This window comes from Macaca mulatta, chromosome 12 (assembly GCF_049350105.2).
Source record: "Macaca mulatta isolate MMU2019108-1 chromosome 12, T2T-MMU8v2.0, whole genome shotgun sequence".
In the NCBI taxonomy this organism is placed as follows: Eukaryota; Metazoa; Chordata; class Mammalia; order Primates; family Cercopithecidae; genus Macaca; species Macaca mulatta.
Window position 1 is genome coordinate 115,446,793 of NC_133417.1, and position 27,931 is coordinate 115,474,723.

The 27,931-nt window shown below is 34.9% G+C and overlaps 1 protein-coding gene and 1 pseudogene across 4 annotated transcripts; both read right to left on the reverse strand.

The window, feature by feature from the left end:
* Nucleotides 1-1,740: 1,740 nt before the first annotated feature.
* MYL1 (myosin light chain 1) lies at nt 1,741-27,931 on the reverse strand. Of its 4 annotated transcripts, none has more exons than XM_015110883.3 (7): nt 27,399-27,931; nt 14,054-14,081; nt 9,980-10,123; nt 5,800-5,973; nt 5,275-5,352; nt 2,610-2,652; nt 1,741-2,054 (listed from the first exon to the last, which is right to left on the reverse strand). In XM_015110883.3, the coding sequence occupies exons 1-6, from the start codon at nt 27,522-27,524 to the stop codon at nt 2,624-2,626; spliced, it is 579 nt and encodes a 192-aa protein (XP_014966369.1). In that variant the 5' UTR covers nt 27,525-27,931; the 3' UTR covers nt 1,741-2,054; nt 2,610-2,623. The 4 variants fall into 4 exon arrangements, with proteins under 4 accessions (XP_014966369.1, XP_014966367.1, XP_014966370.1 ...); XM_015110881.3 differs by having other exon boundaries at nt 1,741-2,066; XM_015110884.3 differs by lacking the exons at nt 14,054-14,081; nt 27,399-27,931 and adding exons at nt 14,334-14,358; nt 15,101-15,322 and having other exon boundaries at nt 1,741-2,066.
* LOC144333469 (ATP synthase F(0) complex subunit f, mitochondrial pseudogene) lies at nt 18,893-19,311 on the reverse strand (annotated as a pseudogene).

A 27,931-nucleotide genomic window follows, 5' to 3' on the forward strand; every position in this document is an offset into this window, starting at 1 on the left:
AACTTGAAGATAACTAAAAAATAAGCTTGAAAATATTTGCTTATGCTGCATAGGCTTCTCAAAAGTTATTTTTGAAGACTGAGGAATTGGGCACCTGTCATTTTTGCCAGCTGGTGTAGATGTTAAAAATTACTGTCACTCTTCCGCCTGCTACTTTATTTTGCACCTGCTGTTACTTGAGTTACAGGCATTTCACACATGGTAATTTAATAAGGTTAGTTCCCATGACAATGTACTAGATATTATCCCATTGAGGGTTAAACTGGTTTTATAAGGTCTTGAGGGAGAATCACTAAATATAAAACTTGAGATTAAAAATGTAATACCTTGCAGACATCACATTTTTCTAATTAAAAATTTTTAAAGGAGTATAGAAGAAATGACATTTAGCCACATATCCCAAAACAAAAATGAGCCTTTTATGATTGAATTATTTGTACCAGTCAACTTCTCTACATAGTGTCATTTGTAATTAAAACAAACAATTTTAATTGCCTGGTATAACACCTGCAGATAAATATATATTGAGAGCTGTGAACAGTGGTTCAATATAGTAGTCAAGAGCCACATGTTACTATTTAAATTCAAATTTAAATTAATTAAAAGAAAGCAATTAAAAATTCAATTCCTCCATCACATGGGCCACGTTTCAAATTTTAATTGCTGCATGTGGCTAGTGGTTACCATATAAGACCGAGCAGATATAGATCTTCATTTTCACAGAAAGTTCTACTGGATGATGCTGTGCGATATTTCCAGTTCCTGGTCTTAGGGAAACTTGGCCTTAAAGATCATGAGACTATAGTGCACTTTCCTTAAGAGTGATTGCAGTGTCACAACATCATCATATCAACTACAAAACAGAGGCTGAAATCAAAGTTCTGCCACTGAAATCTGAGTGACCTTTGCTAGACAGAAGGAACACGTTGATCTGAAGCTCCCAAAATCAGGAGAAAGTTGTTTCAGCTTCCAAAGATCTATAGGCAGGCAGGTACTTTTCAAATATTTTATAATCCTGTATATTACAATTATCTTTTGAGGGTGGTACGGAGAACTATTGACCACTCATCTCTTCTAAATAGTCAATTTTTTACCCTCAGATTGTGTCCTAAAGAAAAAATGATAGGTGATAGCATTCTTAAATAAAGTTTATACTATGAACTTTTCTGCTAATTTGTCTTACCACTTTTGACATCTATTAAAAGATTGAACTGATATTTTGGGACATGGGCATGCAAAGGGGAGGGAATTATAGTTGGAGAGAGAATATTAATAAACAGGATCTTGAGTCCTTAAGCAACAGTCCCATCCCAGAGGGTTTTTTTAAAAGTTACAGCTGAAAGGTCACTCTAAATCTTATCCTTGAAGACATTAAGTGAGAAGGATCAAGGTCTTGCTAGACTTTTCTAATAGGCCAGATTGTCACTAGAAGTGAAATAGTTCAAGCCATGAACAAAATGATTTACACAGATCTGAAGAAAACTGTTTTCGCTTTAAATTACCTGCATAGTTTTTAGAAAAATGTCTCTTATCCAGTTTGAATTTCCTCAGATTTCTATTTCACTTTTTCAATAACATACGATTATCTTTATTATTCAATTTGTTATTGCTATGTAGACTGCAGTGATTTCTTCTTTTAAAAGTTTATAAATTGTCAATATTCTCTACATTTAACAAAATAATTGAAGTTTTAAAAATTATTTTCCTTAAGAAAATAAAAAATGCAATGTGACTTTAACATTCCAGACTGACCAAAATTGTTTATTGATTTATTGTTTTAAGAATGTTTGTTGATTCATAGTAGATAATAAAGAATGGTGCTTGGATTTGAGATTGTCAATATTTTATTCTTCTCGTCTAGAGCAGCAGATACTTTGTGTGGTATGAATACAATTCAGAGAAAAACTGAAGATGTATAAAAATTCAGGGAGTTGCTCAGTCTTGAACAGTCCAGATTGCTTTGTTTTTCTGAATGATGGTAAACAGATCTGGAGAGTTTGTCATGGGTGTGATTAAAATAAATTTCCAGCCAGTCTTCCTAAACAATGCTTGTTCTGTAAAGAAAACTGGAAAACGAATTAGATATTGATTGCATCTTTTCAGGAATAAAACCCCCGAGGAAATAATGTGAAGTGTAAGAGAATAAAAAGCACAAAGCAAACCAGCACTTAAAAGATGAGCCATTTCCCAGTTGTAAGAACCTGGTTGCAAGTGCTTGAATTTGGACTGTTATAACATGGTTTTCTAGAGCAGAAACTGTTAAAAACTACTTTAGCTATCCAAAAAACATTTGCCTGTGCTTTTATTAGTGTTCTGTTCCAATTAAATTAATCAACTAGTCTCTGGTAGTCCACTGCATAATTGTATTACAGTCACAAAGATAGAATTTATGAATGGAAACAAAAACCTCATAAGTTTTGCTTATACACTCATGCAAAAATGCTTTATTTCTAAATAACCCATCTCAAGGTGTTAGTATTTTCTAATTAAATAAACATCTCTTAATTAAGAACTAATATTAATCTACAGCATATAAACTGAAGCTGTCAAGTTTTAAAAAACACAGTATCAAGAAAGCCTTAAATATTAAAGAGGGAACAGGTATATACCTTGAGAGCTCCATTCAGATAGACATAATGTGCTTGACAAAAGCTGTAGGGGCAAAATAGACAAAATAGACAACTTAGAGTTAGGAAACAGTCAAATGTAATAAAAGAAAGGTTTAATGAGTTAGCTCAATCCTATTTTTAGCTGTAACAGTAGTTTCTTTTCTTTTGTATTTAAGGTGTATAGCTCATAATTCTTAGTAGTGGATTTATGACCTTTGCCCAGATTTTGCAAATTAATTTTTTGAATAAGTGGTACATTCACATACATTTTTATTTTTTAACATGGGGTCTCGTGTTGTCAAGGCTTGACTCAAACTCCTGAGCTCAAGCGATCCTGCTTTACCTCCCAAGCAGCTGGGACTACAGGCACATGTCACTGTGCCCAGCTAGGGTTAAAATTTTTTTTTTTTAACATATGAAAGGATATATAACAACAAAGTGTTTCCCATCACTGTCTGCCAGGCAACTGGTTCCCCTTTTTATAGCTAAATTGACAGAGCTGTTTATGCACATACAAGAACACATAAATATGTTTCTAAAAATCTTTTAACACAAAATGGCATACTCTATATACTGTTTTGTATTTCTTTTTTCAATTAATAATTTATCTTATAGATATTATAACTGTACATAAGAGTGTCCCTGTTTTTTAGGGCTGCAGAGAATTTCATGTTGATACATGGATGGACATTTGATTGTTTTCACATTGATATGTTGGTGAAATTATACATTGATGGACATTAAATTGTTAAAAAAAATTGGCCATTATGAACAGCACAGTAATGAATAACCATCTATATATGGTCATCTCACTTGAGTGAAAGAATATCTAGAGACTAAGTCTCTCCAGAAGTAGATTTGCTGCTATTAGTAGTAACACATCATCACCTAGGGGTTTTAACAATATGCATTCCCATCAGTAATACACGAAATTGCCTGTTTCCATACCCTCTACTCAGCCCAAAGTGTGCCCAAACATTTAATCTTTGGCAATCAGCTTATTGAAAAATGATGTCGCAGTGTAGTTTTATATTAGTATTATTATTATTTGAGACGCAGTCTTGCTCTGTTGCCCAGGCTGGAGTGCAGTAATGTGATCTCTGCCTCCCGGGTTCAAACGATTCTCGTGCCTCAGCCTCCTGAGTAGCTGGGACTACAGGCGTGCGCCATCACGCCCAGCTAATTTTTGAATTTTTAGTAGTGTCAGGGTTTCACCATGCTGGCCAGGCTGGTCTGGAACTCCTGACTTCAAGTGATCTGCCTGCCTGGGCCTCCCAAAGTGCTGGGATTACAGGCATGAGCCACTGTGACCAGCCGTCAGTGTAGTTTTAATTTGCATTTTTAAAAATTATTAATGTAGTTTTTCATTTTTTCATTTTGTTTCCTATGAATTGTCTGTTCATGTACTTGCTAATTTTCTATTGGATATGATATTTTATTTGTAGTAGTTCTTTTTTATTAGGAAAATTAGCTCTTTCTGATATTAATTGCAATTTTTTTTTTCTGGTTTGCTATCCGTCTTTTGACTGCTTTAGTGGCTTTTGCCATATAGACTTTTAAAAGTATGTGTTTAAATTTGTCAACATTTTCAATGCCTTCTGGTTTTTGTGTCACTGTTAGAAAGAAAAAACTTAATCATTCCAAAGTTATAAAATGAATTCTTCCGTGTTTTTTGTGTTCTTTGTTTTTAGCTTTTACATCTCACATGTAAATTATTTGAAATTTGTCCTGGCATAAAATTCAGATTTGACTTTATTTTCTAGATGACTGTCCACTTGTTCAAACAATATTTATTGAATGATTCTCTATGGAGTGTATTTATAGTAATAGCCAAATGTAAAGAATTGTCACATTAAGAATTAAGAATTAAAAGAAGTTTAATCAAGATTGTCAGTGAAGATAAGCTTGGCTAAACCCTTTCTTTTTGTCCTCTTCTCCCTCCTTTCCTTTCTTCTCTTTTCTTCCCCTCTTGTTCTCTTCTGTTCTATGTTTTTCTCTTTTTGTCTTTATTTATATGTAACTGGGTTCATTCTCTTTGGGGACAGAAAAATTTTTACATTTTCTTAAAAAAATGTAAAAAAATTAAATTTGTAAATTATATTATGCATCTTTGTTTTGTGTAGTGCATTGCTTTCACACCCTCTGGGTGAAGCTGCTATAACTTGGTGGTAGGATTTAAACAATTGGCAACTGTGGGATGACTTTCATTAAAGCAAGAACACTAGACAAGGAGAAGAAATTTTAGTACCAGCCTGACCATCAGTTGTTTGACCTTCACCAAGTAACTAAACCTCTTTGGCCCGAAGTTTCATTTTCATAATTGCTTCATACTAGTAAAAGACATTGAGATTTCTTCAAGTTTAATATTCTATTAAATTTGATTCTGACATCAGCCCTGTCTATCTCATAGGGATGTTTTGAAGAGCTAACAAAAAATATATGTGAAAACACATTTTAAGCTTAAAAACAATGCACAGTATTGCTAAAACACACTGGAATAAATGTTATTTATATGTTCAGATCCTCACATATCTTTTTAGAGTTATGCAATTTGTTGTCATATGTATGTCAATTAGGAAGGAAGAGGAAAAGAAGTTCAAAAGGAGCCCATCATCAATCTGATCAGTTAAGAGTTGCTGTAACCACCAGTGAGCATTAATTCTACCTTCATAGTTGATGCAGCCATTGGAGTCTTCTTGACCTGCCATCAGAGCTTCCACTTCTTCCTCTTTCATCTTTTCACCTGATGAAACAAAACTCTCCTTTTAGAAAGAAGTCCACGTGGTATTTTCAAAATCCACCATAGGTCATCAGCCAAGGGCTTCTGGAGACTAAACTCTTGGCATATAGGAATTGTGACTTTCCCATTCTTTTGGTACTTAATACATTGTCAACTAATTGGTTTTTGAATGAGTTAATTAAATACAAATTATCCCTTGTCATACAAACTGTATCCTATAAGAACTACTATGCTTTCCTTTACTTATTCATTACCAATATTTTAAGTTAACATTTTCACCAAACTCACTGCCACTGAGGCCAATTGAAATGGTCATTAACTTTTGACTATTTTTTTCCCCCATTTTCCCTTTGTAGTATTTCCTCCTATTTTGGTGATGACATGATTCTCCTGTCATGTTCTTTTCTATATATTCTGTCTCACTAAGTCCACTGAAATAAATTACCTTACCCAGGGTGGCTAGAACATGGCGGAGTTCAGCACCCATGACTGTGCCATTGCCTTCCTTGTCAAAGACACGCAGACCCTCAACAAAGTCTTCGTAGGTGCCCTGGTCCTTGTTGTTGGAAATGGCTTGCATCATAGGCAGAAATTGTTCAAACTCAATTTTCTTGGCATTCAGCTCTGTAAGAAATTGCAATTTTGAGGGTTATTAGCTACCATAATACTAACTCTGAGTCACAATTTAAACTTCAAAAGTTATTCTAGGTTATCTGAAAAACCTTGACACAGCTTAAATTTCAGCTGGTAAATTGCTAAAATATCAAGAATATGGTAATAGTTAATAGCATGAGGGTTGGAATTCCAGTGCCTGAACTTTTATTCCTAGTCTACCATTTGCAACTCTGACAGTGCACAAGTTAACCTTTTGGTGCCTCAAGTTATCTGTAAAATAGAGATAACTAATAGGGTTATTGTGAGAACTAAATGAGGTAATGAATGCAAAGTTTAATATAATATCTAGGATAAACTGATTGCTTAATAAGTGGTAGCTTATTTTTAGTATTGTCCATTTAATATTTCCCATAAATACTTGCAAGCCATAGAAAAATGCACTGAGATACAACAAACTCACTAGTGGATTAAGACAGTAAAACTTAACTTCAGTACATATTCTACCTTTTTCCCCAGCTTTTGGAGGGCCTTCACTTTCTTTAAATTTTAAGTAATTTAAGAAGTTTACAAGGAGAGAGTGTGTGTCAAATATTCTGTGATCTCCCGACTTCTTTGTACCTTAGAAGCCTGGAGATGATAGGCCTTTATTGTCTTCTGACAAGGTAAATCTTATTCATGGAAAATCTAGACAGTCTATTTTATACTATCCAGATGTATGCAAATGGGTAAAGTTATGTATTCACCAAATCAAATCTTTTTACTACTCTTCTATATTTCTATTATATGTTATTTATACTTTTACATTGAAATTATATTGAGTAATATTTAAAAAATTAAATTTGAATGCTGAATAAATGAGTATTTTACCAAATAATTTTATGAAAGATGGATGTTTGCTAAGTTGGAAAGTGACATTTAAGGGTTTCAGCCAGGTTGCAATGGCTCACACCTGTAACATCACCACTTTGGGAAGCCAAGGCAGGTGGACTCCTTGAGCTCAGGAGTTTGAGAACAGCCTGGGCAACATGGCAAGACCCCATATCTACAAAAAAAAAAAAAAAAAAAAAAAAAAAAGGCCAGCATGCTGATACATGCCTGTAGTCTCCAGCTACTTGGGAGGCTGAGGTGGGAGGATTGCTTAAACCTGGGAGGTGGAGGTTGCTGTGAGCCAAGATCACGCCACTGCACTCTAGCCTGGATGACAGTGTGAGACCCCATCTCAAATAAATAAATTAAAATTAAAATTAGATTTGACTGGGTGTGGTGGCTCACACCTGTAATCCCGGCACTTTGGAAGGCTGAGGCAGGATTTCTTGAGCCCGGGAGGTTGAGGCTGCAATGAACTATGATCATGCCACTTATTCCCACCTGGGTGACAGAGTGAGACTCTGCCTCAGGAAAAGAAGGAAAGAAGGAAAGAAACAAAAAATAAAAATAGGGTTTGTCCTATTGCTTGCTCACTTGATCTCATGCTCTCGGCTTTTCTGCACGGTATAATTGGATATTTCCTTCCAAAGAATGAAGTCAGCAGGCTGATTTTGAGTTTTGTTGAAATCAAGTTTTCTTTTTCTAACAAAGGAAGGTCTCCAAAGAATTTTCAGTTGTCAAGGGAAAGAAAAAGATTATTTGTTATCTCACGCCCCTCTCTGTTTCCTAATGGCAAAGATAGACAGCCTGAATATCTATTTGAAAAACTTCAGTTTTGTATCTCTTTCAAAAATTATTTTTTATTGACACATACTTATTGTACGTGTTTATGGGGTAAAGTGTGGTATTTGGATACATGTACAATGTAATGACCAAATCAGGATAATTAGCATACCGATCACCTCAAACACTTATCATTTCTTTGTATTGGGAACATTCAAGATCAACTCTTTTAGCTATCTGAAAATGAATTGCTGCTAGCATAGTCATCCTATAGTGCTTTAGAACACTAGAGCTATTCCTCCAATCTAGTTCTAATTTTGTATTCACTAACTGACTTCTGGCTGTCTCTTATTCCCTCCTCTCTTCATTAAAGATAGATGTTTAGTAAGTTGGGAAGTGGCATTTAAAAATAAGGTTTCTGTTGGGTGCAGTGACTCATGCTTATAAACCCAGCACTTTGGGAGGCCAAGGAGGGCAGATACCTGAGCTCAGGAGCTTGAGACCAGCCTGGGCAACATGGCGAGACCCTGTCTCTACAAAACAAATTAAAACAAAACAAAAAGTAGCTGGGTATGGTGGTGCACATCTGTAGTCTTAGCTACTCGGGAGGGACTAGAGCACGAGAATTTATTCAGAACACTAGAATTTATTCCTCCAATCTAGCTATACTTTGGTATCTATTAACCAACCTCTGGCTGTCTCTTATTCCTTCTACCCTTCCCTGTCTCTAGAAAGCACTACTTGCTACTTCTCTAAAATAAAATTTTTTAGATTCTACATATGAGTGAGAACATGTAGACTTATCTTTCTGTCCCTGGCTCATTTTACTTAACATGATGTCTTCCAAGCTCATCCATATTGCAGCAAATGATAAAATTTCATTTTTTATGGTTAAATAGTATTCCATTGTATATATCTATCTATCTATCTCATATTTTCTTTATCCATTCATCTGTTGATGGACATTTAAGTTGATTCCATATCTTGGGCATCGTGAATAGTGTTGCAATAAGCATGGGAATACAGATTTTTTTTTGACATACTGATTTCCTTTTCTCTAGAAATATACCCAGTAGTGGGATTGCTGGATCATATAACAGTTCTATTTTTAGTTTTGTGATAAACCATACTATTTTCCACAATGGTTGCACTTACATTCTCAGCAACAGTGTATAAAAGCTCCCCTTTCTCTGCATCTTCCCCAGCATTTATTTTTTGTCTTTTTAGCAATGACCATTCTAAGCGGGTGAGGTGGTGTTTCATTATGGTTTTTAATTCATGTTTCCCTGGTGATTAGTGATGTTGAGCATTTTAAAATATACCTGTTGGCCATTTGTATATCTTCTTTTGAAGGATGTCTATTCAGTTCATTTGCCCATTTTTTGATTGGATTATTTGTGGGGTTTTTTTTTTTTTTTTTTGGCTGTTGAGTTTCTTATACATTTTGGATATTAATCCCTTGTCTAACAATTTGCAAATGTGTCTTGTCTGTTTTGTTTGAGTGTCATTTTCTGTTAGACTATTATGCTTTTCAGTAAAACCATTGGGATTAAAAGTAATTTCCTTATTCTAGAATAATGACTGGATTTCTGGATGGAGTAAATGACTTCTGCAATTTTGCCACTTATATTTCTCACTTATTTTTTTCCTAGGATTATCCCTGTGCTCTGTCTTTTGACACCCTGCTGCTGTCCACTCATAGAAGCAGTGTGTCAAAGGACAGAGCACATGGTAGGCAGCATGTATTTTTCAGTTGCTTGACAAAGTTCCAATTTCATTTCCACAGCTTTTATCAGAGAAGTTCTCTAGAACTGTGCCACTGGAATTTACTCAGAATTGTTTATAAAGTGTTTTAAGTCATATTTAACATCTTTGCCAAAATGTGTTTTTGCCTTTGAAGATTTGAAGTCTGAAAAAATGTGCAGATTTGGATATTATTTCATTAGCCTTTAATTATGAACATTTGAAATGATGATAGCATTAGGTATTATTTCTAATATCTAAAGTTAAACATTGACATTTGACATTAGATATTATTTCTAATATCTAAAGTTAAACATTGACATTTGACATTAGATATTATTTCTAATATCTAATGTTAAACATTGACATTTTATCATGCTTGCAAATTCTCAAATGAAGTTTAACTTATTTTGTAAAGAAAAAGGCTGAGACTATATGGCTAAGAGGCGCACTTACCACAATCAGGAATAAACTGAGCCCTATTACGTGAAACATTTTTAAATCAATCTCTCTCTCTCTCTCTCTCTCACACACACACACACACACACCACACATACCACACACACACACTGCTGCACACTTCCCTATACTTCAACACTTCTTGGAAAAATTGATGGGTTACCTTCATTGCTGGGGTTTCCCAGAACTTTCCTGACCTCTGCATTGGTGGGATTTGTGCCCAGAGCTCGAAGGACATCACCAACCTGGCTTAAGGTGATCTTGGAATCACCTGTTCTGTCAAACAGGAGAAATGCCTCCTTGAATTCTGCAAAAAGCAAGAAGCATTAGAGTGCTTTTTTTCTTCCTCTAACCTATTAAATCTAACTCAATCAAAAATTCAGTTCAAACTCTTCTGTTTTACAACTTTTGCCAACTGTGCAAGTTGTTTTCCTGGATTCTCTTTTTGTATCTCCAACTATCATTGGCAAAAACTTAGCATTTCTTTTTGGGATTATTTTAAAGCAGCATTTCCAACTTTAAGTTGCCTGTTGTTGTTAATCAGATATGGAAATTGGGGCTCCTAGTCATATTCATATTTTCTTTACCTGCCTGGAAAGCAGGATTGGGTTAAAAAACATTCTAAGGCCCTGAGAAATTTTAATAATCTCTCATATAATTAACAAGATTAACAAAATTTCAAAAAGAACAAATTTTCAATCAGGCTCATGGTATGTGAGGTTAACTCAGACTTTCCAAATTATATAGAAAAACCTCCTCTTGAGGTACAAATTTCCTAGGTTATCCCTTTAACCAGTTTTCTCCAGGAATACCTTTATTTTTCAGGAAAAATTTAGAAAGGTGAGACAAATCCATACATTCTATAGTTTGTTAACTAATGTGTGACTCTATTAGTCTCCAGGTGTAATCAATTCAGAAGGAGAAATATTTGTTTTGGTATGATAATACCATTGTTGCTGTGAGAATCTCTTTATACTTTACTGTTTTTTCAAATAATACATATGACATATGTTGCTATATCTACTTCAGAATTTCGGTATGCCTTGTAATTACAATTTTATGGAGAAAATTGTAGATTCACATGCAGTTGTAAGAAATGATACAGAAAGATCTCCTGTATGCTCTGCCCAGTATCTTCCAGTAGTAACATTTTGCAAAATTATATTATCACAACCAAGATATTCACGTTGGTAGGCTCCATCAATTTTAGTCACATTTTCCCAGTTTGCTTGATTCATTTTGTGTGCATGTGTGTATATTAAGTATATACAGCCATTCCCATTCTTTTCTGAATCATATTTTAAAGTGTTCTCTATTCTAATAATAATTGCATTGCTTACTTTCTCTAAATTTCATCATTCTCTTTTGATAGAACTGGTTTGACTTTCAAAATTATAGTGACAAAGAGTTTAGAAATGTATATCAAAGACAGAAAGGGGTGCTACTATGAATTTGGGGGCCAGGAAAACCGTTTTAATTAGGACTTATAAACTAGATTACATTTTCTGGGAAACCCAAAAGTACTGACGGTGACTTGGAGTTAATATCAACAATACTCAAAAAATCGTTTTTGAATAAATTGGTAAAAGTGAAAGCATTTTTTAGGCTATCAGTGGTTTCAGATCAAAAGGTGCTGTCTAGATAGATTACTCAGCAAAATATTCCATCTTACTATTCCTCCATATCCTAATCTAACATCACACTGACATTATATTCACAATTCACTGGAGATCATGTTACCATTATTTGTTAAAAACCTCCCCCTCAAATTCTATGCAGTTTGGCTACAGATCAATTCCCTACGCTAGAAAACTTGCTGCAGGCACTAAGAAGTCATTAGTCAAATATTATTTTTCATCTTTCTAAGGGACATGTGAAACTGAACTATTCTTGTTACTGGCTTCAGGCTTTCATGAACAGACTGCTCAGCAGGTTCACTATTACCCTGGTCAGATGCCGAAGTGGAAAGAGGATTTTATGGGCTGTAATAGAATCACTCTGACATTAACACTTTTGGTGATTTAAAGGCAGAGACCAGAAAGACACTATTTTTCTTACTCCAGATTTTTAACCCAAACTTTAGTTATTCTCTTGAAGAATTAATACCAGGACTGGTTATACTATTTTCCAGGGGCTGGTTGCCTGTTTCTTTTTAATAAAATTTGATTCGGATACAGCCATTCCCATTTTATGAATAGTCTATGGCTTTCTTCACATCTCAGTGACAGAGTGGAGTTGCTTTTACAGAGACTATACTGGCCACAAAGCCTAACTTATTTACTATTTGGCCCTTTTAAGAAAAAGTTTGCTAACTTCTGGTGTATAACAGTATTGTTCTAGAACTTTTTGGTAATAATGGAATTGTTGTCATTCTGGGCTGCCCAAAAAGGTGACTATTAACTGTTGCTCTTGAACACTAAAATGTGACTAGTGCAAGTGAGGAAAATGGATTTAAAATTTTATTTTTAATTAATTAAAGTTTAAATAGCCACATGCGCCTAGTGTCTACTGGACAGCACAAGACTTAGACCTTTAGAATGCTGTAATTTTCTAGTTTTTGCCCCTTTTCCTTCAATCCTGTGATAGATTCCAATAGAGCAGCCATGAACACAATTCTTTAACTGCTAAACAATGAAACAAACTAAAGAATACTTTCATTTAAGAAACTATAGGTTTTCCACATCATTTAAAATGCTGGCATTTGTTTTCCTGCCACAAAGAAAACAGTACGCTACACCCATGTTTACTGAACTTCTGTGTCTGAAATCTATTTCACAGACGGAATAAAAGGTTTAATGTTCAACATTAAATCCTCGCATCCTTGCAAGGGTTTTTAAGTCTTCCCTTGCTTGATCCTACAATAGTTTGGTCACAACAACTGTAAATGAGCCATTTGAGAGGACTGGGATGCAGCGGGTGACAATGTAGCAGCATCACTACTAGTAAAATGCATTAAAAATCAAACAAATTATAGTAGAATCACCAACTGTTTTCAATGAGAAAAAAGTCCTTCATGTTATAATTTCAAATAATCTTGAGTTATGAGTCACTAAATCATCTAATCTGTCTACATGAGGCCATCAACCATGATGCAGATGCGAGTCTGAACTACAGTAAATATCCCTTTTTTCTCTATTTGTGTTCAAATATGAACTATTTCAGACACAGAAACAGACTTTAAGAATAGGAATCCTTTAGGTAGAGAACTGAGTATTTGAATAGATTCTTATTAATCACCTATAATTATAATTATTTATATTTTGCATATAATAATATATGTAATATAGACATACTACTTATGACTGATATTCTAATTTATACAATATTTTGAAGCTAATTTTTTCTCCTCCTTCCATCTATAAGTTTATTTATGTCTCAGTTCATTTAGATATGTGACTCTTTCACTCCGTAAAACATTCCTCACTGTACTTCCTAGAAAACATCAAGCTCCTGTGGACTAATGGGATCTGTCGGATCCAAAGACCCAAAGGTGAAAAAGTTGACTTGTTAGGGAAACTATTCAGATTCTCTTGAATCTTAAGAGTTTCGAGTCTCCTAGCTAGTAATTGTTTTTATAAAATAAATTTTTAATCAACTTAAACTAATGTCAGATTTTGATCCTGGCACTAATTCTTTGAGTCATTGACAAAGTCTTGTCACATCTCTGGACTCTGTCTTGCATGTCTCAGGGAGGGGTTAAACCAGGATACATTTAATGTTCCTTCTATAGTTCTATGATAAATTAATCCTTCTTCTTTGTTTCTGAATTCATTTTTATTCTACAACTCACTATGTTATCCATTGAAATGATATAGTTTTAGTAATTGGGCAGTTTTATAATCAATTTTATTTTTCAAATTGACAATTCAGACTTGTCAAATCCCTCTTTAGGGATTATATTAGCAATTTAGCCATCTAAAATCTACTATATATATATATAAAATCTCTCTCTATATATGGTATTATCTATTGTATCAAATTGGTTTTATTTAGGTATCAGTAAATATAAGGGCCTCTTCTGTGGTGCTTATCTTGTTAAACCTTTGATTACTGAGTATCAGCGAGGGTTTCAGGTTGAGCTAATTTATATTTAGAGTGATCGAGAGCAATTTATATTTAGAATGGCAACACCAGTGGGGATAATTAGGAAGAGCTAATCTCATCCCAAGGGAGTTGGTTTTCACACATGCCATCTTTATGAGTGTGCACATTTAACAACCATAGCTTTTAAACTTACCATCCTGCTGTTCCTTAGAGAACTCGATCTGTTAGAAAGAAATTGACCACAAAGAATGTTTTAACCAAACAAAAATGTTCTGATTTTTAGTTGTATCCCGCTCATTCCCTGAGTAATCTTCAAAGTAAGCTCCAAAAGTCAGCCTACTTTTCAGAGTTCAGGCATAGCTTGGACACTAATAGGTTGAGCTGCAATGAAACATGCCTTGAAGATAAGTAATATTGCAGAAACTAGGCAGTGCTGTGCCTACATCTGTAGCAGAGAAACTCAATTCACTTACCAGCAATCTGGTCAGCACTGAAGGACTGCAGTGGCGAGGAAGAGAAAGAAAAAACAAGTACTTTTTCAAATGCATTGACAGAAGAATGAGTGTTGGTTGCTCTGAGATTTTTAGGAAGCTATGTAGGTGTCTTGGCATAAGAAGGTTGCCTTAGGACACTTTTGAATCTAGGAACATAAAAAGCTATTGCAAAAGATAATTAGGGAATATCTTTCTGTATCTTAATGATTTAACAAATGCTACATTTAATACTTCTAGGAAAATCTACGGTATATTTAAGATATGTCTAATAAGATACACATTGTTTGAGTACAGATATACCCATTAAAAAGACTACCTTAAGTCTGTCTTCTATTTAGCCAGTACTTAAAGAAAAGTATACAAAACCCAATGCATCAAAAGCTGTTTACTTAGTTTTAGCTATCAGCATCACTGGATTGTATTTTAAGGTATAATATTTTGCTGTAGCTACAGGTTTTTTTCTTCTAAATTTAGGTATAATGAATCTTATGTGATACAGCAAGAGTTGGTGAAGCATAAAGCACAGCTCTTGGAAGTAACATGTATTTTTCCAGTTGATAAACAGCTCTAATTATTTTCTTCTATCTTTAATGGATCTCAACAAAACCCAAAAGTAGATACTAAAGACTCATATTGAATATGTTCTCTCCTCAGTTCCATTCTTTGCCTATCTTTCTTCTCAGTAAGATCATATCCTCTATCTATTTTCTCCTATAAATGACAAATCATTGTCTCATACGACCCACCATGATGGAGTGGCTGGGCTGCAACACAGCAGGAAAGCCGAAGAGTGAGTTGAGGGTTGCTCCGGTCCCTGAGTGGGGTCCTCCCTGGCTGAGGCTTCCTTTTATTTCTGGGCAAGCTTTGACCTCACAGCTAGCATCAGGTTTCAGAGATAAGTTGCCACACCCCTTGGAGAGTTCTTTAGCTTTCTTAGGGCAAAGGGAAAGATGGATCTGTACCCTGAGAGCTATTTTTAGGTGACTAGAACCTGGGAGTGGACAGCCATAGTGAGATGGAAGCCTGTCAGTACTTTTATGGTCTTTATTTCCAGGAAGTTCTCTTGGAGCATCTTCTTTTAAGAAGCTTCCTATTTGTTCGATGGCAGAAGAGCTTAGAAGTTCTTTAAGGTCTTGGGCCAGACCCTTCTCTTGATGACCGTGGATTTTGAAAACTTCTAGTCAGCAAGTTTTGGTATTAATGCAAGTTTTTGAATGGGACTGGTTTGGGGTTTCAAATGGCAACTGCTATAATAGAAGGAACATCCTCTGAAGTGCTATCATTTATGGTAAAGTTCAGAGGACTTGAAAAGGCCGTGCACATTCTGCATGTTTCTTAGGGTGCACCCAAGTGACAATCTGGTTGGGTCTTGCAATCTCCAATTAAAGATCACTCTTTTGCAAGCATAATCTAAACCAGGAATAGTTTTGATCTCTGCTTTTCACCATTCTCCTTTAGTCTCCTGACGTTAGGTCTGGTTATTTTCCTCCCTCCTTGTTATCTTTATAATGGCTGAGTAGTCATGTTTTTTTATTTTCAGAAGTTTTTCTGAGCAGAAAAGCTGATAGATCATCTTTACATTCTTTTTCTCTCATCCTATACATTTTTTTTTTTTTTAACTACGCATAAGTTCTTACTAGAACATGCTGTTTCTGTTTCTGCTTCTGCCTTGGCAAATACTCTATGGCTCAGCCCCTAGACCAAGAAGGCAAAAGAATGCAAGGCAGAGCTTGTGGAATGCAAAATTGTACTTTATTTTATTATTTTTGAGACGGAGTCTTGCTCTGTCACTCTGGCTGGAGTGCAATGGCACAATCACAGCTCACTGCGGCCTTGAACTCCTGGGCTCAAGTGATCTTCCCACCCCAGACTCCTTAGTAGCTAGGACTACAGGCATGTGCCACTGCACCCGATTAATTTTTATTTTGATTTTTTGTAGAGACAGGGTCTCGTTAGGTTGCCCAGGCTAGTTTGAACTCCTAGCCTCCAGCCATCATCCTGCCCAAAATGTAGAGATTACAGGCATGAGTCACCTTGCCTAGCTAAAACTGTATTTTAGAATTTTAAAGGTATCTAGGGGATTGGCCAGCAATGGGTTTTCATGGTAGCTTACCTGAAAGTAGTGGGCAACTCCCTTCTGGAAATGGTATTGGGAAAAGTGGCACAGGGAAAGATTCTCCTAGGATGTCCGCTAAAGTTCAGACAAAATATTTATCAGTTTTCTACATGTTTAAAGCAGCTCACAGGCATAATGTATATTGGAGATTAATTGTAACTTGAGTACTGCTTCAGCAACTGTTTTTAAGGGGATGGTCACTTCTAGAAAGACATATACTTTGTAGCTTCTCCTCAAACCATTTCAGAAGAAATCAGCATTTAATATACACATCTCTTCTGGCTCTAAGTTTATAAGTAGTGAAAAAAATCTCATAGAATCTTGAGTCCCAAAATGAAGATTGAAAATATAATTTTAAAATTATTAGTATCCAGGTAAACATTTTCATAAATAGCTTGACCTTTTGAAAGGTTATTGGGAACTGAAATTTAATAGAAAAATTAAAAATGCTTTGAATCATTAGGGGCAAATGGAAGGGAAAGACAAAGGTGGAAATGTGTAAGCTTTGAATATTACAAGATTTGGAATCTTACAATTTTTGACATAAATGAAAGCATCAGAGCCTACCATGTTACCTTTGTGTTCTTTTTTAGCTTTCTAATTATATTTATGTAATTACATTATTAAATTTGAATTGTCTTATTGAGAACTAGCATATATCATTAGCTGAGCTAATAACTATAAATAATACAAAATTAACCATCAAAATTGCCCTACTAAACATAATTATTTTCATATTTAATAATTTTTTTCAGGTAAAAAAGTGTCCTTGCCTAGATATAAAATATGGTTAATCTGTGTAAAATCTATTGAGTAAACTGGAAAGTAAGTTTAAAATTTGTATTTAGGGCTGGGTGTGGTGGCTCACACCTGTAATCCTAGTACTTTTGGAGGCCGAGGCAAGCGGATCATCTGAGGTTGGGAGTTCAAGACCAGCCTGACTAACATGGAGTAAACCGTGTTTCTACTAAAAATACAAAATTAACCGGGAGTGGTGGCGCATGACTGTAATCTCAGCTACTTGGGAGGCTGAGGAAGGAGAATTGCTTGAACTCCGGAGGCAGAGGTTGCGGTGAGCCGAGATCGTGCCATTGCACTCCAGCCTGGGCAGCAAGAGTGAAACTCCATCTCAAAATAAAAAAAATAAAATAAAATAAAATAAAATAAAATAAAACGTTTTATTTATGCCAGGTGTGGTGGCTCATGCATGTAATCTCTGCATTTTGGGAGGCCTAGGTGGGCAGATTACTTGAGACCAGTAGTTTGAGACCAGCCTGGCCAACATGGTGAAACCCCGCCTCTACTAACAATACTAGAATTATCCGAGCCTGGTGGCATACGCCCGTAGTCGCAGCTACACAGGAGGCTGAGGCAGGAGAAACACTTGAATCCGGGAGGAGGAGGTTGCAGTGAGCTGAGATCGCGACATTGTACCCCAGCCTGGGCTACAGAGTGAGACTTCATCTCAAAAAAAAAAAAAAAAAAAAAAGTTGTATTTATGTTATGAATTAGCTATTCCTAATGACTTGGATACTATAAAGTTTGTTATTAAAATAGAAGCAGTTAAGTGATATGCAGTTGTTAACTGTTTCACCCTAGTCTTTCTTCATACCTTTGTCACATAGAGAATGCATTTGGATTTTTTTGGGTACTTACTGAGAATCAACATAAATATTTGAGCATTTTATTTGACAACAGTAGGGAAGGCTACAGTATGGTCTAGAGAAAAAAAAAAAACTGTAGTTTAAAAACTAGAAGACTAGATTCTGTGCTCATAGAATAAACGGGAAATCCAATTTTTTTCTCTGGCACACTTTTTTTTTTTTTTTTTTTTTTTTTTTTGAGACGGAGTTTCACTGTTGTTGCCCAGGCTGGAGTGCTATGGCGCGATCTCGGCTCACTGCAACCTCCGCCTCCCAGGCTCAAGCGATTCTTCTGTCTGGTTTACTTTCATAAATGGCACAACTTATCTTCTCTCTCTTCCTTGGGGTTATAACGATGGGGTAATCAGTCCTTTGAACAAAGGCAAATTAATTGTGTAATATGAATACACAATGTCGGCTGGTTTTCGCTTGAGTTCTCTGTCATCAAATAGTTTTAAAAATCAGATTTACCTTTCTTCTCTCTGGAATGTTCTCTCATTGCTTCTTTTTAGAAATTGAATATGCGACAAGCCCTGATAACATTTGTTTCCCTTGAGAGAAACATTTCCTCTCTGTTTTCCCCAGTATTCAACATCACCCAGGTCTTCATCCCACTGAAAATTTTTTACCTTCTTGATTGTAAGCTTCTGGGAAGCTTAGGCCATTCCCGAAGTCATTTGTTCTTGATGTAGACCTGGATGTGAGCCTACCCCAACCTGTCTCCAATAGAGCACTTTGCTTGCCTTATTTTTTATTTTATTTTATTTTTACATGTACCAGTCATCTTTTATTTGGAGGTTAATTCCCATTAGGGTATGAAAAGATTCAGCAAGATCGAAATTGTGTTCCTCACGGAGGGGCTGGGGCCAAGGTCATGGGGTCAGGGGGTGGTGCAGAGTGTGTCCCCTTCAGTGGTATTTGCGGAGCCGCTCGTGCTTGAGATGCTTGTAGGAAAGGCAGTAGTTGAAGAGCACGTAGCATGCCAGCACCATGGTAATCCCCGAGATGCTCCCCTTCCTCACGTTAATGTACTTGTTGTAGTACCGGTAGTAACCTCTTCGAAATGCTCCGAGAATGCCACTAGGGCTGAAGTCTCGCATCAAGATCCAGCTTGGCAGCTCCCCCAGTTTGACCTCCAGAAGTTTCTTGTCCTTCACTGGTAGGACTGACGCCATCTTGGAGTCCTGGTGTCCGCTGTATGCTTGCCTTATTCTTAGGATTTATCCTTCCATAACTCTCTGTAGAATACCTTGCCTATATTTGAAGCTCAATAGATTTTCATTAAGTTAAAATCATTAGAATATGTATATCCTAAGCTCCCCCTTCAGATATAAACTTCTTCTCTAGAAGGTTGTGTACCATGAGGGAAAAGACTTCACCTGCTCAAAGTTAGCATGCTCATTTTGAATTATTGATATATGTACCTTTATATTTCTAGCACCTTCCTTTGGATTTTATATAAATGTTTTTGACTTGGACTTCTAATTTTCCAATCCCCAATTTTTTTTTTAAGGCTCTTTTAAATTCTAGCCTACATATTTATCTTAGACTCTTAGTAAACTAGTTACATTCCACATTTTTATGATTCATGCTATCATATGATGTTGGATTTAGGTAATAGTAGTCTACAACATACTGCTACTAAAAAGAATTTTTATTACAATGTTTACAAATTCATTTTTACTTGGAGAAGCATCTAATAGTAATAATGAGATTAAGTTAACTGATTAAACATCATACAATGTATCTATTTGGTTGGTGCAAAAATAATTGCGGTTTTGCCATTACTTTTGTACCAACCTAACAGAAAGAATTGAATTATAGAAAAAAATATTAAAATGCTGTTAATCAAACAGGCTCTGGAATTGATGTAGGGTAAGCCTTAGTAAAAGAAGAAGAGCTGTAATTAAAGATAATTGAGGAGACATGTAATATTGAATACTGGGAGAAAATGCCCTGGGAAGGAACATGGACTACATTCTTCAAAGAACTCGATGGTCCTTGCAACATACAATGGGGACTAATGACTGGAAAGGCTAAAGAAGCTAATATAATCAGGGCCAGTTTTCAATCAAAGAAAACACTGCTGTATGCTCTCTGATTTAACGCCTGGCAGAGAGACCAAAGACCTGGATGTATATAAATCCTTAAACTTACTTTACCTAATTTTCACTCCAATCTCACAGAGTTTCTAGGAACCACCATAAAAGGCCAGGAAAAGCACTATTTGGGAACTCTTGGGAGTTTTGTGCTTCAGAATAACTCACTTAAGTCAAAGGAAATAAATATTTTTGCATTTTTGACTTCAACATAGGACATACTTAGGCTAGTATATATCTAGGCTAGTTACTATAATATGGTATAAACAGGGGAAATTAAGAGTATTGAGAATATGGCACCAGCCCAGTTTCTCTAATATAAGAGAGATTAGATGGTTAGATTGCATAAATTGATCTGTTCTGAGATAAAATATTTAATTTTGTGCTATGAAGTCCTAGATTAGTCAACTGAATTCAGTCACATAAGAGCAAAAACTCAATTATTAAAATAAAACAATTCAGACCTACAGGAACTAAGCTAAGTCTAGGTGAATTTTAATAAGAAATCTAGAAACACAACCTGTTACACTTTTTCTGTTTTCTCATTAGCTTTCTCATGATTAATAATTGATAAAGAAATTTAAAGTTTCTTGAGAGCTGCCCATACTTTTGTCTCCTTTGTGCATTTGTTTGCATGTAATTTCTTAAAAACCTACATTGTGTTTTTGTTCATTCTTTTATTTTAAAAAATTCTTTGTGTGTTTTAAGACATAAGTATCTGCTTCTTCCTATTTGGAATAAAAGTTCCTTTTGTGACAGCAGGGATAAGAATATTGGCATTGCCATTCTGGAGACTTCGAGAACTTATGGAAAGAGAACTAGATTGGGAATTTTGTTTTAGCTTTCTTATAAATCATGTGTCTTTTGATTAACTTCTCTCATCTAGGCTATAGTTTCGTCAGCATAAAATATTCTACTGCACGATTTCTAGGATTTCTTATGTTTCTTCAAGGTTGTGAGTTTTCCATCCTTTTGTCAGTAGAATCTACTTCAACTCACTCATTTTAATGGAAGAGGAAAGATGCCTAAAAATTCAACGGGTAATATTAGTCTGAAGTGATTTAGATAAACAGGAATTAAGCAAAACATAACTTCATAACACCATATTCAAGCCAGTTGGATTTTTTTCATAAACAGGAGACATACTCTACTGGGCATTTAATAGGTACTTTATCACAGTGAAAGGAAGAGCATAAAGTTGAGAAGATGTAGTTACATTTTTAGGGATGCTTTTCTTCTCTGGCTTCACTGTTATTAATTTGTGACCAGAATAGCCAGAATTTATCATCCATATAATATACCTTTTAACTAGTATAATTGAAGCCATTTCTACTTTTATATTGTAATTTTTGCCCTTCACATTCTGATTTAAGGTAAGAAACAAACTGTAGAAGTTGATATAGAAATAAACCACAGAAGATCTTATTTTTATATGAAAAGTATTTCAGTCTGAAGAGCAGCAGAAGAAAGTGTAGTATCAGCAGACTAAATATAATCCTTTCCACCATGAGTCAGATGGTGCTTAATACTAGGTAATTATGGATTGAGTTCTAAAAACAACTTGCCAGGGGTTCATTTGCAGCACTAAAATGCCGAGAGCTAAATTTGGCACGGTCACTTTATGGTCTCCTTATCCCGCAAATATTTAGTTTTACTTAAAAGTGTTATTCACTATTAATTGGTGAACAGATCTCTTATTTTCAAAGCTACATTTTCCTTTCAAAGACATTATCCTTCAAAATATAATTCTAGAGAAAATTACAAAATGCCCTTTAATATTTTCCCACTTCTCCCCACCTGTTCTCTTCTGTTACAGCATAGATATTTGAAAGAGGAAATGTGATACTGATACCTAGTAATAGTGTCAAATAATTTCTGATTTGCTCCTGAGGTTATATTCACATTGCAAATGGATTAATATTGCAATTGGCTAACATTATAGTTGTATTAAAAATTAATTTGAACTATTAAAAGGCCAGAGTAAAAGAAAACAAACTTTTAAGATTATGTAAGGAAAAGTTAGAAACAACCTATACATATTTTTACCTATGTTTTTCTAATTAGAAATTGACTACATGTGTTCTTTTACTCACAGTAGTTAGGGTTAAGATTTTATCATATTATACATGTGGCATTGTATTTCTGCATACCATCCCAAAGAATATAGGTTGGGATTTCCAGTTTAAATAATGCTGTTTATTTGTAAATAGAGATCTCATACCCTCCTTAGAATATTAGCCTGATGGCAAAAATTGAAGGTCATATTTGATGTATGTGTATTTAATTGAACAAAAGTACTAAAAAATCTTAATCAGTTTCATTATATCTAATAGCATTTAAAAATATCCATTTTCCATTTACAATATCCTATAGGAAGATGGAACAAAAGGAGTAGGAATATTTCTAGGTTCCTGATATTGCACCCTCCTTCTGTAAAACAGAACACCCAAGTTGTCAGGTGCTAAGACAGGGAAATGGAGAACAGAATAGTAGTGAACGGTCAAGGTCAAAGTCTTGGTGAACTTGCTCTGATGTGTCTGTCATCCCCTCTTCTGGTTACACAGGACTGTGCAGGGCAATATAAAAACCACTCTACCTCATACCCTTAAGAGTAAAAAGGGCTCCTTTACACATTCTTAGAAACAGTAACTTACTTTTTATAAATGAGGGTGATAGTTTTGGATATGGTTAACACAGTTGACTCTGGATTTTGCTTGCTAAGTTAAACCCTAGGTCCATCACTTAACTACTTATTTGATCATATGTATAGCACTTACCCTCTTTTAAGCTCAGTTTCTTTACTTGCAAATTGTGGATACCACAACTTCAGTGTAATATTGTGAGGATTAAATAAGATAACATGGCAAAGAGTAAATTCACAATGAATATTGGTTATTGTTACAAAAAGCTTTATAAACTTCAGAGCCTTTCGTGGAGCATGACTTCATTTGATTTTTCTCAGAAATTCTTCTAAAGGAAACTGGATTTATATTAGTCTTGTTAAAAATAAGAAAAAAGAACTTACAGGTGAACAAAAGTAATCCTATACCTGGGCCAAAACAAATTGGGTGCCACAATGCATATACAACTATCTGCCTCCATTGAATCCCCATCAGTAAGTAGATGCATTTGGGAACATTAGATTTCTACCTTATACATTAAATTGAAAGTTTAAATCTTCCCAAGCATGTGGTCAATTGTTGAAGCAAGATTTCTTATTTGATAGTTTCTGTCAATGCATTCTGTACGTTTACCATGTTTTATAATACCGCTCACAATATCTAGTCAGGGCTGACCTGATTAAGTGGTGAATGCAATGAGAATTAAAACTCAAACAGCACAGTGAGAGACATAATTCACAATACCATCACCTCACAGCAATACTGCCATACAATGCATGCATCATGCAGAAAATTTACTTACACATTGAAGATCTAGAATCTAGGCACATGGTTATGTTATTACTTTCATTATTTTACTTGGTTGCAGTTTTGAACAATGTGTATTCTTGTTTTTGAACCTACAACCATACTTATGCTGGGTTTTAATTCCTGTAACGGATTCTGTTAGGCTGTGTTCTTTTGGTCTGGCATTGTTACTGGAAGTATTAGCTCTCTGAAGGCAAAGAGTGCTTAGAACCACCAAGGACAATAACTTTAGTGTTCAAATATCAATAGTACTTTGTTGTTGAAAAGGGTACTCATAGAAAATCCATTAGGATTGGACATCAAGTAAGCATTCCTTCAGAGAGTATCATAAAATTTGTGTCAGAACAATTGAAGAAATGTTGTAAACTAATAACTAACCAGGAAATCAGGTTGGAAAGCACATTTAAGAAGGTGATAAAACTAATTAATTATATTCAAGATTATTCAAGATTTATCGAGGAATCAAATATATGGCTATTAAATATAGTATGTTACAATATGAAACATAGATATTAGCTGGGAATACTATGGAGAAATTAAATTTTACCATGGCTGTGACTATAGTACTACACAAAGGCAGTTATGATTAAACTACAGCATTACTCAAAGTCTAAGGGACAGCTAAGTTTCTAATCTTATATGATTTATGAAAGAAAGTTTATAATCCAATTAAGTTTTGTTCTTTGTTGAATTTTTGGGAAGTTAATGAATGCATATAACAGCTCTATTAATTTCTTTTTTTTAAATTTATTTATTATTATTATACTTTAAGTTGTAGGGTACATGTGCATAACGTGCAGGTTTGTTACATATGTATACTTGTGCCATGTTGGTGTGCTGCACCCATCAACTTGTCATTTACATCAGGTATAACTCCCAATGCAATCCCTCCCCCCTCCCCCCTCCCCATGACAGGCCCCTGTGTGTGATGTTCCCCTTCCTGAGTCCAAGTGATCTCATTGTTCAGTTCCCACCTATGAGTGAGAACATGCGGTGTTTGGTTTTCTGTTCTTGTGATAGATTGCTAAGAATGATGGTTTCCAGCTGCATCCATGTCCCTACAAAGGACACAAACTCATCCTTTTTGATGGCTGCATAGTATTCCATGGTGTATATGTGCCACATTTTCTTAATCCAATCTGTCACTGATGGACATTTGGGTTGATTCCAAGTCTTTGCTATTGTGAATAGTGCTGCCAGCCATCCCATTACTGGGTATATACCCAAAGGATTATAAATTATGCTGCTATAAAGACACATGCACTCGTATGTTTATTAATTTCTTTAAAGTTCATTTTCTCCGCTTGAAAAAATTGTATAGCTTTTATGAGGTAATATATCTAGAAACATTATTAAGTGATTAAAAGCATCATAATGTAAAATGTTTTAATGTATGTTTTAATTAGGCCTGTTACCTCCTGGGATAAAACTAAAGTTTATAAAATTCTCAAGTTGTATCAGTTTCTTGGCTGTGCTAGAATACATCTAAATATGCACTGATTTATTTCATATTAATGAACACAAAGCTTTGAAGACATTTACATTTCTTTACAAAAGTGTGTTAGTTTCCGTTTGTTTCTCTTTTTTTTTTGTCTGTTACAAATGGGCCTTCTGAATGGAAGATAAAGGTTATTTTTTTGTTTGTTTGTTTCTTCAAGAGTCATTTAACTTCTTTTTGATTTGTGTCCCTTACTGGAATCCATCACATCTCTTGTTCTGCAATGAAATAATAAAGATGGAGCATGCCCCATTCTCACAGAGACACTCCAGGGGTATTTCCTTCTTTTGCTTAGTTGTACAAACTCATATTGTATCCTCACAATATTACACAGTATTGAGCTTGTACAACTCAATTTAACATATTGACAGAAGAATAAACAATTTTTCAAGATTCTGAAAAGTGTTGTTTCTCTGCTGACTATGAATAAGTAATTGGCTTAATTTCTGGATTAGAAAAGAGATGTTTTGTCTTTTCTTGGAGATCTCTCACCTGCCAAACTACATTTTTATTTATGTACTCATTCTTACACAGTCCTCAGGGAAGAAAATTAATGCCTGTTTTTATTAGACACTTTGTTTGCTTCTTAGGTAAAGAGGTACATCTTCTTTTCTTTCCAGAAGTTTGTAATACCAGATACAAAAAGATGACATTGTTTTATAAATCACAATAAGTATAAAAAGGAATAGCTTTGACACTGATTCATATTTCTAATGTTACTATAGAGTGAAGAGTTAAAGATGAGGGACAGTCAGAATTACTATCATGGCTATGATCTCACTGTGTAATGTAGTCAGTATGCATATGTAAAGGATACATTAACTAGGATTGCTGGAGATGAAAAATTTGGTTTCCTCTTAAAGAACTGTATACATGCAGTCCTCAAGGTAGAAAAACATTTATCAGAAGAGCTGACATGCATTTTATGTCCTCCTAAATCGATATACATTAAGAACAGTTCTTAACCAATATTATATCCTATGACCAATTTTTTAAAATACTTCAAATACCTACAAGCTAAAGATTAAATATTTGTGATAATTTACTTATATTTTAAACAAAATTTCATGTTTAACTGGAATGTTATACAAATTATGAATATATTTAACTTCATTACATAATGTCTAAGGATGATCTAACTAAATATTTTTGGGTCTTAAAAAATTCTTCAGTTATATTAAATAATGAAATGTTTGTTTACGGGTCAGCATCATAGTCACAAGTAAACAATGGTAAATTGGCAAAATTGAGATTTATTATGTATACAACTTTTGGTTTAAGTGGAAAGATCACCTCATGGGTACTTTTGCTCATTGGTTTTCCATATAAGGCAGGTTTCCTTAGATTAAAATTTTCAAATTGTGATATGAGCCAATCAGAGCTCAGTGAATGAAGAGAAGGTGCACATGTAATGAGTCACATCATTGGAAGTTAACAGACGTATCCATTTTCCAAAAGCAGATAATCTTTTGGCAATTGAGAACTTTGATCACAGCAAAGTGTTGACACAATAATTAATCACATTTTTCTTAGTTCAAGATCAGTATGCAAATACTCTAAGACATAAGCTAAAAGCCATGCAATAACAAGTTTTATAATTATTTTTGTTAGTTTCATTTAGAAGAAACTCACAAATTCTGAATTAAATATTGTGAACAAATAAACAAGATGACAGTTACAGTCACTGAAACACTTGAGTGCATAATTTTCTGCACTGAGATCTCATTTAGTGTTATATCAAATTTTATTAGGCAAAGCTGAAGGGAGAATTAACTTGAATTGCAAAAAATAGAGCAGCTGTCAAATACATACAGGACAACTGGGCCATCAGCTGTTTTTAAACTTCTGGAAATAAGTAGGGGCTAAAACTTTCCTTTTGATGTAGTTGTAAGATAAGGGATCTGGTTTCCAGAGAGATTTTATTTAAAACCCAAACACTGGTTTAAGTATTCTTAAGTGCAACACCGTTAAATATATATACTTTTCTCCTAAATAGTAAAAGTGCAATTTAGGGAAAAATGGAAACTTGAGAATAAAAAGTAGAGCAAGCACAGGCTTCACATATGATACCATACTCTAATAATCTTTGAAATTATATGCTGGGATTCATTTTTTAAAGCAGAATTCTCTTCTTCAAAATCTACCAGTTCATTAAATAATGCTATTCCTCTCAATGAAAAATACACGCCTTTGCAAGTTCCTAGAGTTCTTTACTATTGAAAGATGTTTCAGTGACCACACAATTCATCCGTTTAGTTACCTTAATGGCAGAGAGGTCAATTTTTTCTTCTTTGGGTTTGGCTGGGGCAGGGGCAGGTGCAGGTGCCGGTGCCGGTGCCGGGGCAGCCGCGGCCGCAGGTTTCTTCACGTCTTTCTTTGGTGCCATTTTTTTTTTTTAAAGGGTGGGTTAAAAAGAGAAGGAGTTCCTCCAAAAGAACCTGTCAAAATGATTCTTGGAAGAGGAGTGGTGGTTCGGTTGATCCACAGCCCAGTGTCTTGAAGGTGGACCCAGAGTGTTAAACGGTATAAGGGCATGCATATATATTTCACTTAGTGCCTAATAGAATCTTGACACATGCGGCTGGATTGGATAGTTCTCTAGTCAAGGGGGATGGCATTCCGGCTCAGACTATAAATGGAATCTAAAGGGTCAGGGCTTCATCAATTTTTTTTTAACTCTCTCTCCTTCCCCCCCCCCCTCCATATATAAAGGAGAAAGAAATATGACAGTGCCAGCTTCAGATCCTTTGATGACAGTGAGGTAGATTGACTGTACTTTTTCTTGGTAGAATT

Bases quoted from the DNA above. Each gene is read 5' to 3' on its own strand.
- MYL1 (XM_015110883.3), bottom strand. From the start codon at position 27,524: ATGGCACCAAAGAAAGACGTGAAGAAACCTGCGGCCGCGGCTGCCCCG. The intron at 5,353-5,799 runs GTAAGGTAATTT...TTGTTTCATCAG, and splicing joins CCATGTTCTAGCCACCCTGG to GTGAAAAGATGAAAGAGGAA. The intron at 2,653-5,274 runs GTAGAATTAATG...TTGCCCCTACAG, and splicing joins TGGCTGCATCAACTATGAAG to CTTTTGTCAAGCACATTATG.